General features: G+C 62.1%; 2 protein-coding genes across 2 annotated transcripts; one reads left to right on the forward strand and one right to left on the reverse strand.

Moving 5' to 3' along the window:
- Nucleotides 1–422: 422 nt before the first annotated feature.
- Nucleotides 423–4,015, reverse strand: VOLCADRAFT_87935 (uncharacterized protein; the record flags this gene model as incomplete). The annotated part of the gene is made up of 4 exons (XM_002947703.1): nt 423–1,512; nt 1,786–2,132; nt 2,485–3,238; nt 3,807–4,015. The coding sequence occupies 4 exons, from the start codon at nt 4,013–4,015 to the stop codon at nt 423–425; spliced, it is 2,400 nt and encodes a 799-aa protein (XP_002947749.1).
- A 678-nt stretch (nt 4,016–4,693) lies between these two features.
- Nucleotides 4,694–19,370, forward strand: VOLCADRAFT_120503 (uncharacterized protein; the record flags this gene model as incomplete). The annotated part of the gene is made up of 12 exons (XM_002947569.1): nt 4,694–5,280; nt 5,484–8,031; nt 9,813–9,879; nt 10,241–14,778; nt 15,121–15,298; nt 15,882–15,970; nt 16,462–16,626; nt 16,981–17,499; nt 17,988–18,023; nt 18,252–18,326; nt 18,584–18,911; nt 19,327–19,370. Exons 1-12 carry the CDS (start codon nt 5,012–5,014, stop codon nt 19,368–19,370), a joined length of 8,856 nt encoding a protein of 2,951 aa, XP_002947615.1. The 5' UTR covers nt 4,694–5,011.
- Between the last annotated feature and the right edge of the window lie 648 nt (nt 19,371–20,018).

The following is a 20,018-nucleotide window of genomic DNA, read 5'->3' on the forward strand; positions in this document are numbered from 1 at the left end:
CCCATTAGTCCCGGATTTTGGAGGCTGTCACTTCGATACTAACATTTTGGGGCAGTTCCGCGGGGGAGGGGTGCGGGGGTGGGTACTACGGGGGTGGGTCGCTGTGGATGTCGCTGGCGCGGCTTCGAGAGGGCAAAAGGCGCCGCCGCGGCTTCAGTGCACAGCAAGATGCAAAAGGTGGGCCCAGCGGCAACGCCGTCAATATGTACGACACGTTCGTACAGAAGCCTTCAGTTGGCTTGTAACCCAAAATTAGGTCTAAGGGCGCAATTTATGAGTATTAATAAAATGACCAGCATATATATTCTATTCTATTATATGCTTGAAAATTCAAGAGATGAATAATTGAATTTGGTTAGGTGGAGCGGGTAAGAGAGCGGCGGAGCTAGCAGACGCGAGGCGGCGCGGCCTCCTGCCGGTCCTCAGATCACCGGCGACGACATGAGCCGTTCAACCCTGCGTTGCAGCTCCCGGAACAGCGCCGATCGCTCCGAGACCACAGATTCGAGGCTGTGATGGTGGTGCCATCGCCGGTCGTCGCGCACACGGCCTTGAAGTTCTGAGATCTCCTCTTTAAGACGCGTCAGCCCGGCGGCGTCACGGTACAGCGGCGTTGCCGCCGCGCCTTGCGACGTTACGACGCCGCTGACCTGGGCTGGCAGCGGCCGCAGCGGCGGCGCTGCCGCCGTGGTGGCGCCGCCACGTGGGGCTGATGCTGCCAGCGCCGCCAACCTGTCAACAACCATCTCGTCCCGTAACGCCTGTAGCTGCTGACGTATGCCGTACAACTGATCGTCAAGCACAGAGTCATTCTGGCGGGCCTTGTCCCCCGGCAAGCCCAAGGGGTCCCTCCCACCGTCCCCGCCGCCGTGCAAGCGCTCGCGAAGAGCTGTCGACGGCGCCCACGACGCACGAGGCTCCTCCAGCCGAACATGCCGTACGGCCGGCGCCGGCGTTGACGGCGCCGCCATGGCGCGCACCGAAACCCCCAAAGGGTACGAGGCTGTGTAGGTCGTGGCCGCCGAAGGTACGGATGATGCCGAAGCCGACGACTTGCCGTACGTCGCCGCCACGGAAGAAGTGCGCTGAGGATTCACCCCCGTTGCCAGGGCCGCCAGATCGATTGCGGCATTAGCACTGGGTGCGGCATCAGTTGGGAAGGGTGGCTTAAACAGCGTCCGTACCGCTCCCGTCGGGGCTGGCGCCGCCGCCCCCGCCGCCCCCGCCGCGCCGTCCAAGCGGTCGGCGACACGGCTGTAAGTATGCAAGCTGCTGGCGAGGGCCCTATTAATTGCCTTCAGCCGCTCAACCTCGGACAGAAGCAACGTATTCAAAGGCGGTCCCGCTGCGCCGGCGCTGCCACTTAAAACGACTGCCGTACGAGCGTACGACGATGCCTTCCCGTCGGTCACACCGGTGTGCGCCATGGGTACCGTGTCGCTGCTGACTGTCGACGGCATAGCTCTGACGGCAGCTGCTGCTGCAGCGGCGGTGGCGGCGGCGATGTTGGAGCTGTACGGCACAGCTTGGTAGATTGGAGTTGGCGGTGCCGGCAGCGGCACGCCCTCCGCAAGCTTGAGCGGTGTGCCTAACGCCGGTGTCCCCGTCACCGCCGAGTTTTTCTCCCCGTCTCGCCTAAATGCCGCTTCCACCGCCGCCGCCGCCGCGGCCTCTGCTTGCGCTGCCGCAACCTGCGCCACTGCATGCGCCGCAGTCGCCTTGGCAGCAGCGTGCGCTGCTTCCGCCGCCGCTGCCGCCGACTCCTCCACCTCCGCGACCGCCAACTCCCTTTCTACAGCCGCCAACTCCCTCTCGACGCGCTCCATCTCCGCCTGCCGCTGCAACTCTAGTTCCTCCGCTTCCTGCTGCTGCCGCTGCTGCTGCTGCTGCCGTCGCCACGCCTCCGGTATGGCGGCAGTCGCCTCCGCCACCCGCTGCTGGTGCTGGTACTGCAGCGGTAAGAAGCCGCCGAAGCTAGGTACGGATACCACGGAGTCCGCGCTGGGGTTTGAAACGGCGGCCGCAGCAGCGATCGTTATGCCGCCGTCGCCGCCGCTACGGCGCTTTAGCTTCAGCGTCAGCTCCCCCCCCCCCAGGGCGTTATCTGCCGCTGCCAGTGCTGCGGAGCCCACCTGCTTGACATGGGGGAATTGTGCGCGTGTACACGACACAGGATGTGAAGCACCTAAGGATTCTTTTCTAAATAATTTTGTAAGTTCCTCAAACATTTACACAATAATAGTCGATTTTTGTTTTTCGTAAAAAATTGAACAGAATAAATTTATTACTCTCCCACTAGAGCGGTTTTAGAGTCTCAAACAAAAAACTTGGCCGATAAGGAAGTTACAGTATTAGATCTTGGGACGGGTAGCGGGGCAATAGCTGTTACGCTTGCCCTTGCGCTTGCCTGTTTTTTCCTCCTCTGAACCCGACCAGACAGCGACCCCAGCGACTAGTGGCTCGATATCCAATTTATCTACTCACTTGACCGCGCTCCAGGTCCACCTCCCCTTGCTGCTGAACTGGCGCCACCGCCCGATGTTGATGCTCCCGTCGCTGCTCAGGGTCCTGATGATGATGATGATGATGATGTGCAGATGGCCTAGCTGCAGCAGCTGTAGCAGCGTCACGACGGTGGGCCCTGCGCAGATCGGCGTCTGCATCAGCGTCGGCCTGGGACCTCTCCGCCGCCACAAAGTACGCCGCATTCTTGTCCGTAAGACCCGCCAATCCCAAGGCGATTCTCGCCGCATCAGCGTCGTTCGCGTCGCCTCCGCTGTACGACTGCCGTCGCCGGCCGCCGCCAGCCGGCGTCCGCGGCGCCGACACCCCGGGGCCCTTTGCTGCATTGTACGGCAAGTCAGCGGCAGTGGCGGCGCCGGCGCGATATACGGAGGCAGGCAGCGGCGGTGCCGCCGCTGCCGTGGGCGAGTGTGGCGGCTCCACGCCATTGACGTAGAGGCGGCGGCGGCTGCTTCGCCGCCGGTCTGTCCGAAGCGATTCTCCTAAGGCTTCTCCGTCTCCCCCTCCTCCTTCTTCGACTTCTCGCTCCTGCCATGCCCGCCGAGGCGGCGGCGGCGGCGTTTGGTTTGAGTGTCGCTCCGTTACGGGTCTGGCAGCGGCGGCCCGCGCGTCCCCGACCCATGGGTCGCTCAGGGTCCGTTGGTCCAGCAGCATCTTGCAGATGTGGACTAGCTGTCGCAGCTCTCGGCGCAGTTCGCCGTTCTCCAAACTCAGCCTGAAGTGCGAAGTGCCAAGGTGGGGTGAGGCCATCTTCCGGAAGATGAGGGAAACTGCAATCTAAGGCAGGCGAGCTGCGCAAAAAGACAACACATGTGAAGCAGACGAAATAATGTAAAGAATGAGCGAGGCATTGGGGATTGGGCAGGGCGCCAGGCCGTGGAATTACAGGGAGGAAATGACACACATGGACTGACGGCAAAAAGGGTTTGTTGAGATTGAGCAGCTTCATTTCGCCGGGTGGGAGGGAGAGGTGAAGGAGCGTCGCCCGTGGAGGCTGTGTCCCGTTTGCGGCTCCTATGGCTAGCGGCCCTAGCGGCACATTTGGCCAAACGTGCAGGTGCCATTACGGCGCTTTTCGAAAAAAAGTTTTGGTGCTCTGATGGAGCTCGCATGGAGCGCAGAACACGGGTGCCAATACGGTGCAGCAAACAGAGAGCACGACAGCACTCTATTCCTGACCCCGAGGAGTGCGATGGCACAGGTATTGAGGTGCAACGATGCCCGGAAACTTGGAGTGCTAAGCGAGGTGTCTAAATGAAGGTTGCATGTTTGCTTTTTCGCACCTGTTTACTCGTTCCTGTTTTTGCAGTTCACGGTGCTGCGCCTCACTGGCTGCGAGTCGGTCAGCTTGGCGGCTAAGGTCCAACAGCAATGATTCCTCTTTCAATCCCTCCGATAGTTCGGCCGCCTCCCGCGACCAGGCAGCCACTCTTTGCGCGAGTGCATGCAAGTCTTCTTGCGTAGTGTCAATCTGCATCGCGGATTGGCACATGGGTTGCCTTACATCATTAAAACAAAGAAGCTACGCCACCAACATTATTGTGGTGTGCTTGCGGGTGCATGCCATGACGCCTACATGGAAAGGACATGAAGCCTAAGCATCATTTGATAATTACCTTTGCCATAATCTCCTCTAATATTTGCCGCTTTGCTGTGGCCGCAGCAGATACGTTAGCGACCTTCCGGCGTGGGGAGATGCTCCGCGAATGGCGCACAGGGGAGGTTGATGCAGTTGGATAAGGATATTTGCGCAACGAGTGCTTCCATGGCTCGTCTGGGTAGACGGTATAATCACCGCGGTAGCCCGAAAAGGGAGAGCCAAAAGTTTTCCTAGTAGACGAACCAAAAGCGGGTTTACCCACGTGTGCCATCTAGCATGAATTCTAACAAAATTATGTGTAGGCAAGAGGGAAAATTCGACCCGTCTTATGATGAAGCACGTCCAGACAGTTACAATGAATTTTGTGACTGCTATCTTACTGAAGTATGCCAAAGCGGCAGTTCTCAATCACATGATGAACTGCGTCACTTACAGTATGCGTTTCTGCAAAATGTGTGAGAATGTCGTTCGAAAGCACCATGTACGGCGCAACATCTTCTCCTGCTTTGCCTCCCTAATCAGTAAATATGCTGAAATTATAGTCCCATGCTGAACTTCTTATGCATGTTGCATTATTTTAGTCATCGGTTCCTGGTTTTGATGGAGTTGGTGCCTGGCTATGATTTCGGTCCACGCCAAACTTCTACTGAAATAAACATATGTATCCTAGTCTAGAGAAATTTATGTCAGGCCTCTATTTGTAATGGATCTGCATGTTTACATGTATGACTTCGACACCTTTGACCGCGTCAAAGCGACAGACGATGCTGGGCTTCCTGATAATGGAAGCGCATAAATGACTTTCCTGCCTTGTTCAGTATCTCATTCAATTTCGGGCATATTTTGTTGACCTGTTGCCGATAAGGCTGGAGAACGCTGTGCTCTCTCATGGTCACACCGAGCAAGTATGAGATTGCATCAGGGGCGCTCCTCGCACATGTTCAGCGCAAGGAAGTGGACATGCGACGTGAGACGGAACGTACTGTCCGCAATTCACGCGGGACGGATATGGAGGCCTCACATCGCTCACGGCAGGCAGCGAACGCGCTCCAGCTTGCGGACATTAGTGAGATCTCCGCTGGGTTGCTCAAAATTCCAAGCTTAAGCAGCGACGACATTACCGACGTTAGAGCCAAGCCACGGCTAATTCCAAAGAGGTGCGCCTATAGCCGTCTGTCGATGCATTTGGAACGTTCTAAATCCTTCATCGCCTCTTCTCTTGTCTTCTCTTCTTCCTCTTTACGCTTGCCCTTTCCTGCCCTTGGAACTCATCTCATCTCGGTATCCCACAAACGTAAACCGCTACCCTAACCCTCTTACACTTAGCAACGTCCCTGCATGATATCTCTTCTACCCGCAGCGCTAGCTCAACTCCCGCTAGGTTCGGCAATGGCCGCAACCTTAGCAACAACCCAACCGGAGACGTTTCGGGCCTCAAACCCTCCCCAGCCGCCCAGCAGCCTCAGCGCTACCTAGACACAGTCGCTAAAGCTGACGGCGGCGCCACCGCTGTTCACTACATAAAGCACTCTACAGCAGCCACAACGCCAATCAACAGGCGCGCCAGCACCGCCTCCGCAGGCAACAACAGCGGCGGAGGCGGAGGCTTGTTGCCCTCGCGCACCAGCCAGGCTGGTGTCTCGTCGCCGGCGGTGCAGGCGCTCAGCGGCCTGCGCCGTGCACGGAGCGCCTCCTCCACCGCTGGCGGCGCCAACCACAAAGACGCTGGAGGGGCAAGCGGTAGCGGCGGCCTCGGTACGGCGGCGGCAGTTGACCCAGCTGCCGCCGACACCGCCGTTGCACTGACGCGCGCATCACAGGTGCTTCGGGCGAACCGGAGGATGACGACGGATCCCGACGGTTCGGATAGCGGCCCGGAGGAGGGCTCTGCAGATGAGTACCAATACCAACCAGGGAGGGACGGCGGGGGAGGAGGCATGAAACGGCAGGATGGACGGCGAAAGGTGGCCAAGCGGCCCGCCAGCACGGTGCTAGGCGTCCGCCAGCGTGTCGCGGCTGCGGCAGTGACTGCGGGACCTCCGGCTGCAGCCTCACCTGCTACCGCCGCAACGCCGTCCAGTGGCGGCGGCGGCGGCGGCGGCGCAAACGACGGCCCAGCGCACAAGCGGCAGCAGCGCCAGCGGAGTCCGCGACGCAGCTTGGCTGGACCGGATCGGGGAGAGGAGCGGGAGACCGCAGCCGGCGGCAACAGCGGCGGCGGCTGTAACCGTCGTATCCGTGACACCAGCGAGAGCGGTGCCCTGCGGCGACCCACACGGGATTACGGGGCCATGGGTCGGACCGCGTCCTCGCTGCGCGGCGGCGCCGACTCAACGATGTACGGCAGCGCGACGGCAGGTGCGAGCCTACGAGCGTGGCACGGTGGTCGCGACGCCAGCCCTACCTCCAGCTCTAGTAGTGACGACGGCCAATTGCCGCGCGACCGTGGCATTGGAGGGGGTGGACCGCGCAGGTTTATCCGCAGCAGCGGTGGCGGCGGAGGCGGCACGGCCGCGGCACTCAACGGCAGTGGAGGCGGCGGCGGCGGTCTCTTCGCCGGGGGCTGGTACGCGTTAGCCAAAGCGAGCCTTGACGCCAGCGGCGGTGGCATTGGCCGCAGCACTGAAGGCGGTAGGGACCGCGGACGTAGCGCAGGCGGCGGCAGTTGTGCTGGCGGTAGCCGCCGGAGGGTCTCGTACGGCAATCCCTACGTCAGCTCCTCCTCTTCCTCCTCCTCTGCTTCCTCTCGGCATGGCAGTGAGGCCGAAGATGCCGCGGCGCGGCGGACGGAAGCCGTCACCGCTGGGGGCCGACGGCGCACCAGCGCCTCAAGCGCGCGCGGTGTACGCTCTAGCGGAGGCGGCGGCGCTGCCGCCGCCGCCGCCGGCTTCGCCAACTCCTCAATTGCTCTCTCGTCCCAGGAGTCCTCTGGCATGCGCAAGCTACGCGATCAGCTGGAGCGTGCTAGGCAGTCGCTGCTGCGTCTGCAATTGTCCAGCGGCGGTGGGGGGCCGCCGCCGCCACGAGAGGCGGTGGCGGGGCGGCGCAGCGGTGCCGGTTGGCATGCCAGCACAAGCCAGGGCGGCATGGGAAGGAACGAAGTTGGCGGGCAATGGCGCAGTGGCGGCGGCGACGACGACCACGACGACAATAATGGCGGAATCGACGTCGGCCGCGGGCTCCAGGATGATGATATTGCGCTGCTGCTTTCCGCACTGCTGAAGGGACAGCTGTCGTCGGCACAGGAACAAGATTCTACGGCTTTCGCCGCCGCTACGGCCGCCGCCGGGGGCAGCGGCCGCAGGCTTTCCTGCGAACGACACTTAGACCGCTTTCCAGTCAGTCCTCTGTTCATCTCCGGTGGGCCGTGTGTTGGCGGTGATGACGGTGATGTTGATGATGATGACGGTGACGACGAGCCCTGGCGCATCGCCGCAAGGCCGCTGGCACCCGGTAAGCTCGTGCGGCTGCTCCGCGCTCTGCAGCAACTGCACACACGACATCCACAGCTGTTGCAGTCCCGACAGTACGGCAGCCGCCTGTTGCGGCTGCTGCGCGGCGTGGCGACGAGCGACGGGGAGGTGGAGATGTTGCTGGACGCCGTCACGGGCCGTCGCGGCGCCGCCGGGGCCGCCGTTGGTAAAGCACGCCGGACAAGCCTCCAAGAAAGCGGTACCAGCGGCGGAGGCGGCGGAGGTGCCGTGGCGGCATTGGCTGCCGCCATGTTCGGTGCCGACGGCGGCGGTCAGACACTCCGGGACGGCAGCAGCGGCGGGAGGGGCCGCGCCGCCGCCGCGGCAGCCGCGGGTCCTCGGCCGCCGCGTACGGACGCCACCAAGGATGCGGTGGAGCCGTCTGCGGCGCGTACCCTCGCGGCGCGGCGGCAGGAGGCTTCCTTGCTTGCTCAGGTCTGGGCTGGGCGCCGGTAGTGGACACGGGGGGTTGGGGCCCGCGGGGTACCGGTTTGACCTCCACGAATACCACACAGGCCGGGCGTCAGATTACACCATGCAGGGAAAGAGGCATTTGCCTGTGTAAGCCGTCGAAAGTGGCCGTGGGGAACGTGCATGAGGGCATTGCTGACAGATTGGGGGGGGGGGGAGCCTACGGAGCCAACATGCTCGTTGGGGGTTGGAAGTATCGCTCCAGGTTCTGGGATTGCGACTTGGCTTAGGTCGGTCACGCGGGAAAGCCTTGGGGGGATTCGTCAGGTTAGGGGGAATCCTGGAATCAGGGTGGGGAAGTGATGCCTCTTCCGCCGGACTGACGAAGGACGCGATGTGTATGTACCTTCATATAGACTTCGTGTATAGACTGTAACCTCCGTATAGGCTTCTTGACGTCGAATGTCGACAAAGCGGGGGTGCTGCGGCGGTGTTGGGTGCGGCTGTGCAAACCCTGCACACCACCCCACACCCACCATGATATGGCCACCATGTGTGTCCTCATCAGGAAGCCTATATCTGTATCTTTTTCATCTCAGCCTTTTCCATCCACAGGTGGGGTCTCGCCTCCCTGCTATTTATATTGTCTTGCGGCAGGCAACCGCCCACATAGGGGAGGAAGGGAAGGGCGATATTCAGATGTTACCACAAACCGCCCACATTTCTTTCGAGCTAACCGACCTGCTTCTGGCAGAGCGGCGAGTGAGAAATGGTCCGGCTGTTTTGAAGTCAGACGGTACGGCAACCGATGACACGGCACGCAGCTGAGAGGGGAAGCAGTCAGCTTGTAAGTGTCCGCCGTGTATCGCCCCTGTTTCTCTCCCCCGGCGGCGCCGGCGGCAGCTGCAGCTATAGCGGCAACGACGGCAGCTGCAGCGGCGCCGCGGCCGCGGCATTGGAGGAGGGCCGGCTTTTTTCTTTAGGACATTGCGGAGCTCGATTCGAGCCGTGTGTATGAACAAAAAGGCGGTTTCACTGCACCAGAATTGCCACCACCACTGCAATCACCAATTGCTACTACCAGTCACCGCGAACCCCCCGCCATGGCCTCCCCACCTTCAACGGGGATAATGAAACCCACATGGCGCCCGCCTTCGTCGCCGCTCCTGCTGGGGGCAACCCCCATCCCCCAAGGAGTACTAGCCAGGCACACACCAAGACTCCGGATATAGGAAAGCTGACACAACATCTGGGAATAAAACAAGGACCTGGAAGCACGACCAAGACACCGACCGCCTGAAAAGGGCTTCTCGCAGCCACCAGCGCTCTGCTGAAAGACGAGGCAATCAGGCATTCATGGGGATGGTGGCAGCAGCGTAAAACCCGTATCGGAAGTCGAGGTTAAAGAGGCGGCTCCACAGCCGCTTTCCCTCTCCCCCGCTCTCCCATTCGGCTCCCCTGCTCCTTCCAGAGCGCCTCATTCACCACCACACCACACCACAAGGTTCAGTTCTTCGTTTTGTGTGACTTAGGGTTTGCATGTTTCCCTTGTCGTGGTGGTGATGGAGGCGCTCTGGCAGCACCTGGCTGGGGCCCCACGAGCATAAGTAAAGAACGCGGCTGTGGCCCCTAGTTACCTTCATTCATTCCGTTCACGTACTCTAGACATGACGTGGCATGACCTCGCACCAATTTGACCTGGGGCAAGTAATGACGTGTAAGTATATGAATATGTCTGTCTGTCTGTGTGCGACAATGTGCGGTACCTGGTGTGTGTATATGTATGTATGTATGTATGTGCGCAGGAGGTGGAGATGCAGGAGGAGGAGGCGTGGAGGGACGCGGCACGGACTCGCGGTGTGAGAGGCTTAGGTACGTACGTGCGCGCGTGCAGATTTGGCCCCGCGGCGCTTGTTTTTTCGGCGGTTTCGGAAAGGATTTCGGCCACCCACGTGTGGGGGTGATAAAACTGAACGACTCTTAGCACTTGCACGTTGTGTGAAGCACTTTATAGCCGCACTTTATAGCCGCACTTTATAGCCGCACTTTATAGCCGCACTTTATAGCCGCACTTTATGCGGCTCCGAAAGAAGATGCGCACAGATGCAAACGCACCACCCATACATGCACGAGCCCGACCCGCGCCACCCGCCTCCCGTCCTCCAACAATGCCCTCACCCGCCTCCATATGCCCGGACTGCCGGCTGGGCGGACGGTGCGACTTTCGCCACAGACGCTGCGGGACGGCTCCATGACTATCTGGGCATGGAACATACCGGGTACTCGCCGCGCAGCTACGGGGCCGCCACAGCAGCCGCCAGCCCACCAGCTCGACGACTTCGCAGCGGCAGCACCAGCGCAAGCCCGCGTCTGCGGCGCAGGTCCTCTTCCGTACATGCATCACCGGAGATGGCGGCTGGGCCGGCGTCGGCGTCGGCGTCGCCCAGGAGCGGCGGGGCCCGTCCGAACATGGGCTCAGCTCGGTCTGCGAGGTCGAGGGGATCACCTCGCTCGCCTACATCGACCCTGGCGTCGGCACGGAGCGCCCGGCCGCAGTCGCCGGCGGCGGGAGGGAGCGACGCACCGGACCGCCGCCAGCGGCGGTTGATACCGATGGCCATCGGCAGTGCCGCCGGCAGGTCCGGCTCCGGGTCCCCGCCGCCGCCGGACCGTGTTGTCGTCTCACCTCGTTCCGCTGGCGCCGCTGCGGCGGTATCGGGCGCGAGCGTGCGCATGAGTTTTCTACGCGACGGCGGCGGCGGCGACGGCGAGTTGGCGGCAGGCAGCGGCAGTCTGGCTATTTCGCCTCGCTCCCTGGGCGGCAAGAGCCCAAGGTCGCCCCCCCAGGCGCCTGTGAGTTTGCTCCAGTTCGCCGGGCTTGCGTGCACGGGCAGTGCCGCCGCTGGTGCCAGGCCGCTTGGACCGGTCCCGGATCATTTGCAGTCGCTGACGGTACAAGCAGCTGCCCTTTGGCGACGCTCAACGCTGGCATTCGGAGGCCAAGATGAACTAGCCGATCCAACAGCATACGGTCAGCAGCAGGCGGCGGCGGATATTGGCGAAGGCGACGGTGGTTCTGGCGGGGGCTCTGGAAATCGGTTCAGGTCGCCGTCGAGGTCGCCGACCCACGGGTCTTCACCAAGGCTGGGCCTGCTGCTGATTCCGTCGACGAGCAGCCCTAGGTCGCCTAGGCCAGCCGCCGGTGCTGCTACTGCCGCCACAGCGGGGCCGGAGCCCCCGCATTCGGGGCGGCACCAGTGCTCGGCGTCAACGGCGGTGGCGGATGTATACGACATGACGAGAAGCGGTGGTGCTGGCAGCACGAGGCTGCGGTCGGCACCGTCGCCACCGCCGGCGGTTCGGAAAGGCCAAAGCCACCGTGACGGCGGCAGCACGCGAGCACGATCTGCGTCACCTATCATGGCCGACGGCCGGACGCGGAGGATGTTTGCCGCCGCCACCGCCGCCACTGCGGGCCGGAGTTCCGCTGCACCTTGCAGCGACGTCGCCACGCCTGCTAAAGCTACAGCTGCTGAACCTCGGCAAGGCCATTCTCCTTCCTCCGGGATACGGAAGGCCGCAACTAGAAGTGTCACTTTCACTTCGCCGCCGCAGCCGGCGGAGGCAGGGTCGGTAGCGCATTGCAGCCCTGCACAAAGTAGCCATCCCGCTGCCACAGCTACTAAGCAGCAACGAGCTTGGTCCCCCGCTGGGTCACCGCCGCCGCGGCACGCGGCGGCGGCAGCGGCGCCCACACACAACTACTCGCCAGCGCAGCGGGACCCTAGCCAGGGCGTGATGGCTGTACAACGGTCTCCTGCGGCGGTAGCGGCGGCGACGGCGGCGATGAGCTCATCACGTGAGTACGCGGCGTTAACAGGTGCTGTGAAGGAGCTCCGCGCAGCCGTCGCCGCGCGGTCTCGGTCCTTGGCTCAGCAGATCCGTGCCGCCAGCCCCGAGCTGAACGGCGGGTCGACGGCGTCGTCGACGCCGGCGGAAGCTACTGCGACGACGTCCCGGTACGGCGACAGCGGAAGCCGGCTCCGCCCTAGGCCCGGGTCTACACCGGACAGGTTGCAGCGCCGCGGCGGTCCCTCGCCGCCGTCACGAAAGCGGCGGGCGGGCAATGCCGTCATCGCCGCAACGCGCGCAGGTTCGCCCTCGTTATCGCCGCAGCGGCAGCAGCTGCAACAGCAGCAGGATGAACAGCAGCAACCGGGGCGGCACCTAAGGTGGGAGTCGCCGCCAGCACGTGAAGCGCTTCAGGATACATCCTCGCCGTCGGTCCACTCCAGGTCGCCGTACGTCACTCCTCCGCCGCCTTCAGCCGCCACCATGGCCACCAAGACGTGGCATGATGGGCCAAACGTACGGCAGGAGCAGTGCGGGGCGACGGAGGCGGAAGCTAATTTGGGTGCCGCCGCCCAGCCAGCCTTGCCGAGTGTCTTGGGCATACCTTCAAAGAGTCATGCTGGCAGCGGCGGTGATGGCTTCAATCACCACAATGATCATAGCCATCGTAAGCCAACGTCGCCGCCGCCGCCATTGCTGTCGTACACGCAGCGCGCAGCGTCGCCGCCCCCCCAGCATCACTGGCTCCCGTCGATCCCCTCAGAACTGCACCACGACAATGCCGATGCCGGCGCCGGCGATGTGAATTCCCACGGCGATAAATTGGATGGTGGATGTGGCCACAGCCTGCAGTCCCAAGTCATTTTTCTGTTGAGCCATTCGGAGGCCGCCACCGAAGTGGCCCACCCCGCTGGTGGCACAACCGCCGGCGGCAGCGCCAAGCCGGCGGCGGGGCAGCCAGCGCTGGCGGCCTGCAGGCGCCTTGATCTATCCCCCGCCGCTACCCATCAGCCGCTGCCGCCGCCGCCGCCGGTGGATCACAAGCAGCATCAACGACAGCCGTCAGTGGAGCTCCTGCAGCATCACTACCACCACAGCCACAATGTCGGCGGTTTCGGGGCGTCGCCGACGCCTCTCGCGAGTGCTGGCGAGATGGCAGCTGCAGCCACGCCGGCGGCGGCGCCGGAACCGCCGCCGCCGCAGCAGCAGCAAGGGTTGGGCTTTGCGACCTTAGGCTTGTGGGAGCGGGCCGACAACGCCACAGGAGGACCGCATCCAGCAGCGGCGCCGGAGCCAGAGCCGTACGGCATGACGTCAGGTGAGCTCAGCTGGAGCTCATCCACGCGGGGCTTGGGGGAGAGGCATCGCGGTGCGGCGGAGGCCGAGGATAAAGGCCGGGAAGGTCGTGCCGGCAGTGGCAGCGGCGGCGGCGGCGGCCTCCGTGAGGAGTGTCGCCGCGGAGGTGGGACGAGCAGAGGAGGCCGCCAACGGTCCGGCGGCGGCGGCAGCCGCGGCGGTGGCGGCAGCGCAAGCGGCCTCGGCGGCAGTGGTGGTGGCGGTGAGGATCCGTACAATAGCAGTGACGGCGGCGGTGATGACGATGAGGAAGTAGACGATGAGGATGAGGAGGATGACGATTGGGAGGCTGTTGGAGATGAATCCACGGTCTCTAAGAAGCGTCTGTGCCCAGGGGAGGGAGATGACGAGGAGGAAGAGGAGGAGGAGGAGGAGGAAGCAGATGACGCCTCGGAGCTGTCGCTCCGTAGCAGAGCCGCCGCCATCGCCTCTGCCGACGGCAAAGCCTCTCGCGCCGCAACCAGCACCGCCACAGCTACACGCGCGCCATTCCAGGGCTCTGATGTGGGTCCATCTTTCCTGCCGTCGCCTGAGCTACCGTCCGCTTCTGTCGCCGCCGTACGTGCAGCCGCTGACGCCGCCGCAGCAGCGGCGGGGGCGGCAAGTCCCCGCAGCGCGCGGTCATCGCCGCCGTCGGCAGCAGTCCCCGCCGCTGCGCGAAAGGCGGCCGCGGCTGCCGCCGTCAAGCGAGAGGCCGCCGACAACGCCGCAGCTGCTGTCGTCGCGGCGGCGGGAAGCCCCCGCGGAACACGCCCGTCGCCGTCGGCAACAGTTGCCATCGTCGCACGGAAGGCCGCCGCCGCAATCGTCGCCGCGCGAGAGGTTGCCGACAATGCCGCCGCCGCCGCTGCTGCTGTTGCGCGTCCACGGTCACCATCGCCGCCGATAGCCACCGCTACTTGGCGGAGTCCTGTCCCTGCTGCGCCGGCGGCGGCGACTCCCACCGCGGCCCGTAGAATGCACTCAACACAATCGCAATCGCCATCGGCCCCCGCAGCAGCCGTAACGGGGCCCCGTCGGACGCCGTCGCCTCCGTCGTCACCACCACCCGTTCCCGCTGCCGCTCGGAGAGGCTACGCCGCCGTCGCCGCGGCTGCCGCAGCTGCTGGGAAAGGTAGGACGCCGTCGCCGCCGTCGCCGCCGTCACCACCAGCTACCGCAGGCGCCGCCGCCAGACGGACCCCCGCCGCCACCACTGCTGTAGCGCTTTCCGCCAGAGCGCGGTCGCCGTCGCCAACGGCCACTGCCACTGTCCCCTCCGGCCGGAGAGCCACTGCCGCCGCAGCCGCCAACAGTGCTGCTGCTGTTACAGCTCCTACCACCGCACGGTCGCCGTCGCCAACCACCGCCGCTGCATGCAGAGCAGCAGCCGTTGCGGCTGCCGCCGCTGTCACCTCTCCATCCGCCATTACCAGGTCCCCATCCCGCACCTCCCCGTCACCACCTCATTCACCCCGCGATCCGGAGGGGTACCTGGCGGCCAGGTGCCTGCAGCTGGAACGGCAGCTCACGGCAGTGTACAGCGAAATGGACGAGCTAGTGGCTCGAACACAGGGCGTCAAGGTGCGGGGCAGCAGTCGGGTCGTTACCGGTGCCGTGGAGTGTACGGCAATTCACTCTGCGCTCTCGCGTGATGTGTCGGCCGTGTTGAACCTCCTCTCCCCATCAGAGAGGAGAAAGCAAGGGGACAGAAAATCACTTTTAAGTACCTTAAAATAAAATGCAAAAAATGCAGAAATTTTTAGGAAGAACAACAGGAATGGCAGGAAAAGGCATCAGAACAGATGAGGATGAAGAAAAGAGGGAAAGAAAAGGCTGATAAACCCGCTGACATTTGCTCCTATCATTATCACCCACTGAAGGATAAGTTGATGATGCTGAGTTGCCGTACCGTCGTACTTACAGGATGTCGTGTCCGACAGCGCCGATAGCCTCCGTCAGAAATTGGCCGCCATGGAGGTCGCCCTGGGAAAGCTGGAGGCGGAGAATCGCGACCTGCGCGCTGCCGTACGGCACTCGCAAAGCACGTACGACAAGGCGGCGGCGCTGGCGAGCAAGATCACGCAGCTGCAAGAGAAGGCACGTGCGTGCAATTGTGTGTGAAATAAAATGTTGAATGAGGTTATAGGGAGATTTGACCAGGCCACCGGTGCTTACTGCACAACGCGGTCAGCGATACAACAGATTAACCCCCAACAACACCCCTTACAAAGAGAATAGAGAATGGGCTAAAAGGGTGTTAGACACGATGGTGAAGAGGTAAGAATTTGCACCTATCATCAGACAAACTCCGTAGACTTTGTTAGTCAACACACACCCTCCACAACCATCAGCAATAATGAAATCAACGCCGTTCAGCTTCGGGGCCACACTCCGCAACTCCAGCAGCAGCCCATCCATGCCAACTGCTACAGCACTTCCCTCCTTGCCTCCTGCTCCGTCTCACGCACATCTATCTTACGTGTCCTATCCTCCAGTTCAACAAGCAATGGGGAACTGGGTTCGCGCACTACCAGGAGGCTATATAGATATGCTCAGCCGTTCTTGTTGAGATGGAGGCGGCACGCAATGCACCGTCCATGGATTTGCATTTGCGCCTTGCAAGCACCAGGTTCACCCCGCCTCCCTTCCCCCTTCCCCTCCTCCAGTTTCCATCCCTCACACAGCCCCCTTCCCTCCAACCCACTTGGAAATCCTCCAGGTCGACTTGTTGACGCTGGACAAGCACGAGCTTCAGGCAAGGCGGTTGGGTTCGGTTGGAGGCGGTTAGATGGGGTTGTTAGTAAGGTGTCCGACGGCTGTGTCTGCTGGCAACTCCCATCCCTCGCACCCTCATATCCGCGCGGCACCCCCTGCTGCACTTTTGTGGACTTCAAATACTTTGGTTTCACCTAGTTGCCCTGCTACTTTGGCTGCTACTGCTGCTGCTGCTGTTGTTGTTAGTAGTGCTGCTACTGCTGCTAACCTGCCAGCCAACTGAACTGGCGGCTGAGTGGCGGCACTGAAGGCGGGGGCTCCTGGATGGCCCCCATTGTGTCGGTTTGGAGGCTGTCTGTCGCGGCTTGCGGAGGGCGGAGGCCCCCGTGGCGCTCCGAAACAGCCCCAACAGAGCTGCAGTTGAGATTGTAACTGTGACAAGGTGCTGCTGCTGGTAGCGGCGACAAGAGTGTGCAATAACCCCCTACCGCTCCCACGCGTCTGACCCCCATCTACCCCCCCTACCGCCTACCCTCCCACACCATGCAGGTGCAACTGGACCTTGCGCGACTAAGTCCCCGAAGTGCACAATCCCCCCTAGGAACTGCACCTGCCGGCGGTGGCGGTGGCGGTGGAGGGAGTCCCCTTGGTGGCGGCGGCGGCGGCGGCAGCAGCACCGCCCGGGACATGGAGCAGCAGCAGCAGCTGATAGAGGTGAGGCAGGCAGTAGTAGTAGTGGTGGTGGTTGGGGTTGGTTGTTCCGTCGGGGTTTGATTGAGGAATCTCGGTACAACGCACGTGGTGGTGGACGCGCATGGTGTGGGGGGCTCCCGGGATCTCGAACCCTCGAACTTTTTCTCTCTCTCTGCCCACTCTTTGTTAGCCCCTGCCCTCGTTCACCCCCTTCCCGAGGGCCCCAAACTCCTCCCACTCCCACCTCTTCCCCCACCTCCGCCCCTGGTTGGAAGTTGATCCTTCGCTTTTGCATCATCATCATCATCATCATCATCATCATCATCTTGTAATTCCTACCACTACACCCCCCCTCGACCTCTTCCACCATCACAGGCTCTGCTAACCCAGATATCTGAGCTGCAGCGGGAGAAGGCCGCACTGCAGGAACACGCCCGTCAGCTGGCCTTCGTGCAATACAACCACCAACACCACCACCAACACCACCAACAGGAGCAGCAACAACAGCAGCATCAGCACTGGGGCTCCTTGTCCGCCCGCAAGCATGCAGTGGCAGCAGACCCCGCCACTGCCAACCTCACGCCCCGCACCATACCCCGCGCCGAGAGGTCGGCGTCGGCGTCAGCGTCCCCAGCTGCGGGCCGCTCCGCGGCCCCCGCCGCCGCCGCCACCGCCGCCGCCGGCGCTAGCGGCAGGGCTGGTGGTAGCGGCGGCGCCAGGGCAGGAACTCGCGAAAATGTCGGCGGTGGTGGTGGCGGTGCGGATGCAGTTGTGTTAGCTCGTATCTCCCAGCTCCAGCGGCAAGTCCGGGTGCTCGTAGCGGAAAATGACAATCTGCGGGCCGCACAGGGGCCTAGCGGCCCTCGAGGAGCATCAGCATCAGCAGCAGCTGGGGTGAGCTGATCTAATCTGAGCTTCTCTGAGGTCCTGTGGGGACCTGAGGGAGATTGGCTTTCCTCCCCCTTATGGGTGGAATGGATGGGGCCTTCCCTGCGCCGTTACCTCTGCTGGTCTGCGTCCCGCACTGCTTGCGTGCTTGTGTGACAATGCCGAGTGCATGTGTATGCATAGCATGTCTGCAGTATTATAGGGTAGTGTGAAGTGAGGTGGGGAAGGAGGTAGGGAAGGAGGAGGAGGGGCTTGTTGCCCGTACCAGAGCCCCTGGGGCGGACGGGTAAATGAGGGCATAGGGAGAATTTGTTAAGACTCTTGCAAGCTTGCAAGTAATGGAAATGTGGTGGGAGGAGGGCGGGGCAGTTGTGCCGAGGACGGGAAGGAGATAGAACCGACTAAAGCGAGGCCTTGTGTGCCGAGCTTAACGCAGCACATCACTTCGCTTCACTCCAACCCATTCTCCCTCCCCTCTCCTTGCCCCTCTCCAGGCCCGGGCACGAACCACACAGATTCGCAACTTGCAGGTAGGGTCTCCTGCCCCCCTAGGTCACACACACATATATACATACATATGTACGTACATTAAATGCGCCGATGGGCCCCATACATATGCACCTACATATTTACATGCACCTACATATTTACATACACCTACACATATATATATTTATGCATATATATAGGTATATACCTGCACACCCCTATACCCACCCCCACGTACACCCCTACATACACCCCTGAACACGACAAAGCAGGGTCAGGTGCAGTCTCTGGGCAAGCAGCTGGATTCGGAGCGGCGAGTGAGGAGTCAGCTTAACGCCATGCAGGTGTGTGTATGTATGTATTATGTATGTATTATGTACGTATGAATGTATGTATGTGTGTGCGTGTTTTGGTGGGGGGGAAAATCCGGGGATGGTGGTCTTATCCTGCTTGGAAATGCCGGGAACAGCGCCCAGGTGCGTACGTACTGAAACACAGCATTACATATCGCTACCATACAGACAGAAAGACAGACCTACAGACAGAACAGCTCCCTCTGTCCGCTGCCCTCCATAACACCCGTACCGGACTTAACTCGCAGGCGGCAGCAGTCAGCCCGGCAGCCGCAGCCGCGCCGCACAGACAGCCCTCGCCCCGGTCAGCCGCACAGAGGCCGTCACCGTCGCCGACACCGCCGCCGCGGTCGCCGTCAGCGCGGCGGGCAACGCCACCGCGGGAGGCACAGCATCAGCTGCCGTACGGCGCATTAGCTACCGCCGTTGTGTACGGCCCCGTGCGGTCGGCGGCGCCAGCTGCCGCGGCGGCGGCGGCACCGGCGGGGCCCGTGACGACGGTGGCGGACTTCCAGGTCACCGTGGAGCCCTGGGTTGGCGGCGGCGGCGGAGGCGGTGGCGGCAGTGGCCGGTCCGGTACGATGGCTGCCGTGTCGGTCCGTGGCGGCGGCGGCGGCGGCGGCCGGAGCCCGTCACCCAGGCCCGCCCCGTTCAGGCAAGCTGTAGGGAAACCGCTGTCGGATATCGGATATCTCATCTTTGCCGACGGATTCCCACCTTCCCATCCATCCATCTTGCCCTTCGCACATGTGTATGTGGCTGTATGTGGCTGTATGTGGCTGTATGTGATGTATGTATTAGCTCCCCTCCCCCTAGGGGGGGAAGCAGGATAGCGTCTGCGACATAACGCTTATCGTGTATGTGTGTGTTTTGTGTATGTGCACGTGTGTGCATCGGTATGTGCGCGATCGTTTCACACGGATCGGTTTGAGCGACCCACCATCTCCACCACCATCTCCTCCACCTCCACCACCATCTCCCGACCTCGCAGGTAGCATTGGCGAACAAAGCTCACGGACGGTGTCTCTGCGGTGAACGGCTTCCGCCCATCCCTCTAACTCTTAAGGCAAAAGCCGCTACGGAGCCGGCTGCAATGCACAGCGAATCCAGCCGCCTCCGGGGTGACAGCATTGTCACGATCTACATCAGGGTTGGACACGTTGGCACCATCTTGCACACCCACCAGCAGCACCGTCAGGAATGGTGTTTGGGTTCGCGCACGGAAGCATTAGGCAAGGAGACCAGCCCCGCAGCCATCTCGGCATCTCAGCAGCCGCTGCCAGCGCAGCGGGAGAAGAGAGATGGGAGGCCAGCGTATGTGTGAAACAGGGGGGTATATCTTCACCGGTGGCAGCCACCCTGCGAAACCCTGCCTTCCCCGGTATTTCGGGGCACTCTCATCCAGTCACCCTAGTCAACTTCTCAGTGGATCGCTCAGGTTCCGCACCCACCACCAGCATCCAACGGAATCTGCCGGGTCGACAGCGGCCCAACTCCATTCCTGGTCGGCTCGCAGCGTATGTATGTATTTATCTATGTATGTATGTATCTATGTATGTATGTATGTATGTTGGAAACGGGGGGGCCAAGCGACACACCTTGCCGCACCGTGTCGGGACAGACAGACAGACAGACAAAGGGAAACCAAAACCCCATTACATTTTATTCGACACACTGCCGAAT

Source organism: Volvox carteri (assembly GCF_000143455.1).
Source record: "Volvox carteri f. nagariensis unplaced genomic scaffold VOLCAscaffold_7, whole genome shotgun sequence".
NCBI lineage: Eukaryota > Viridiplantae > Chlorophyta > Chlorophyceae > Chlamydomonadales > Volvocaceae > Volvox > Volvox carteri.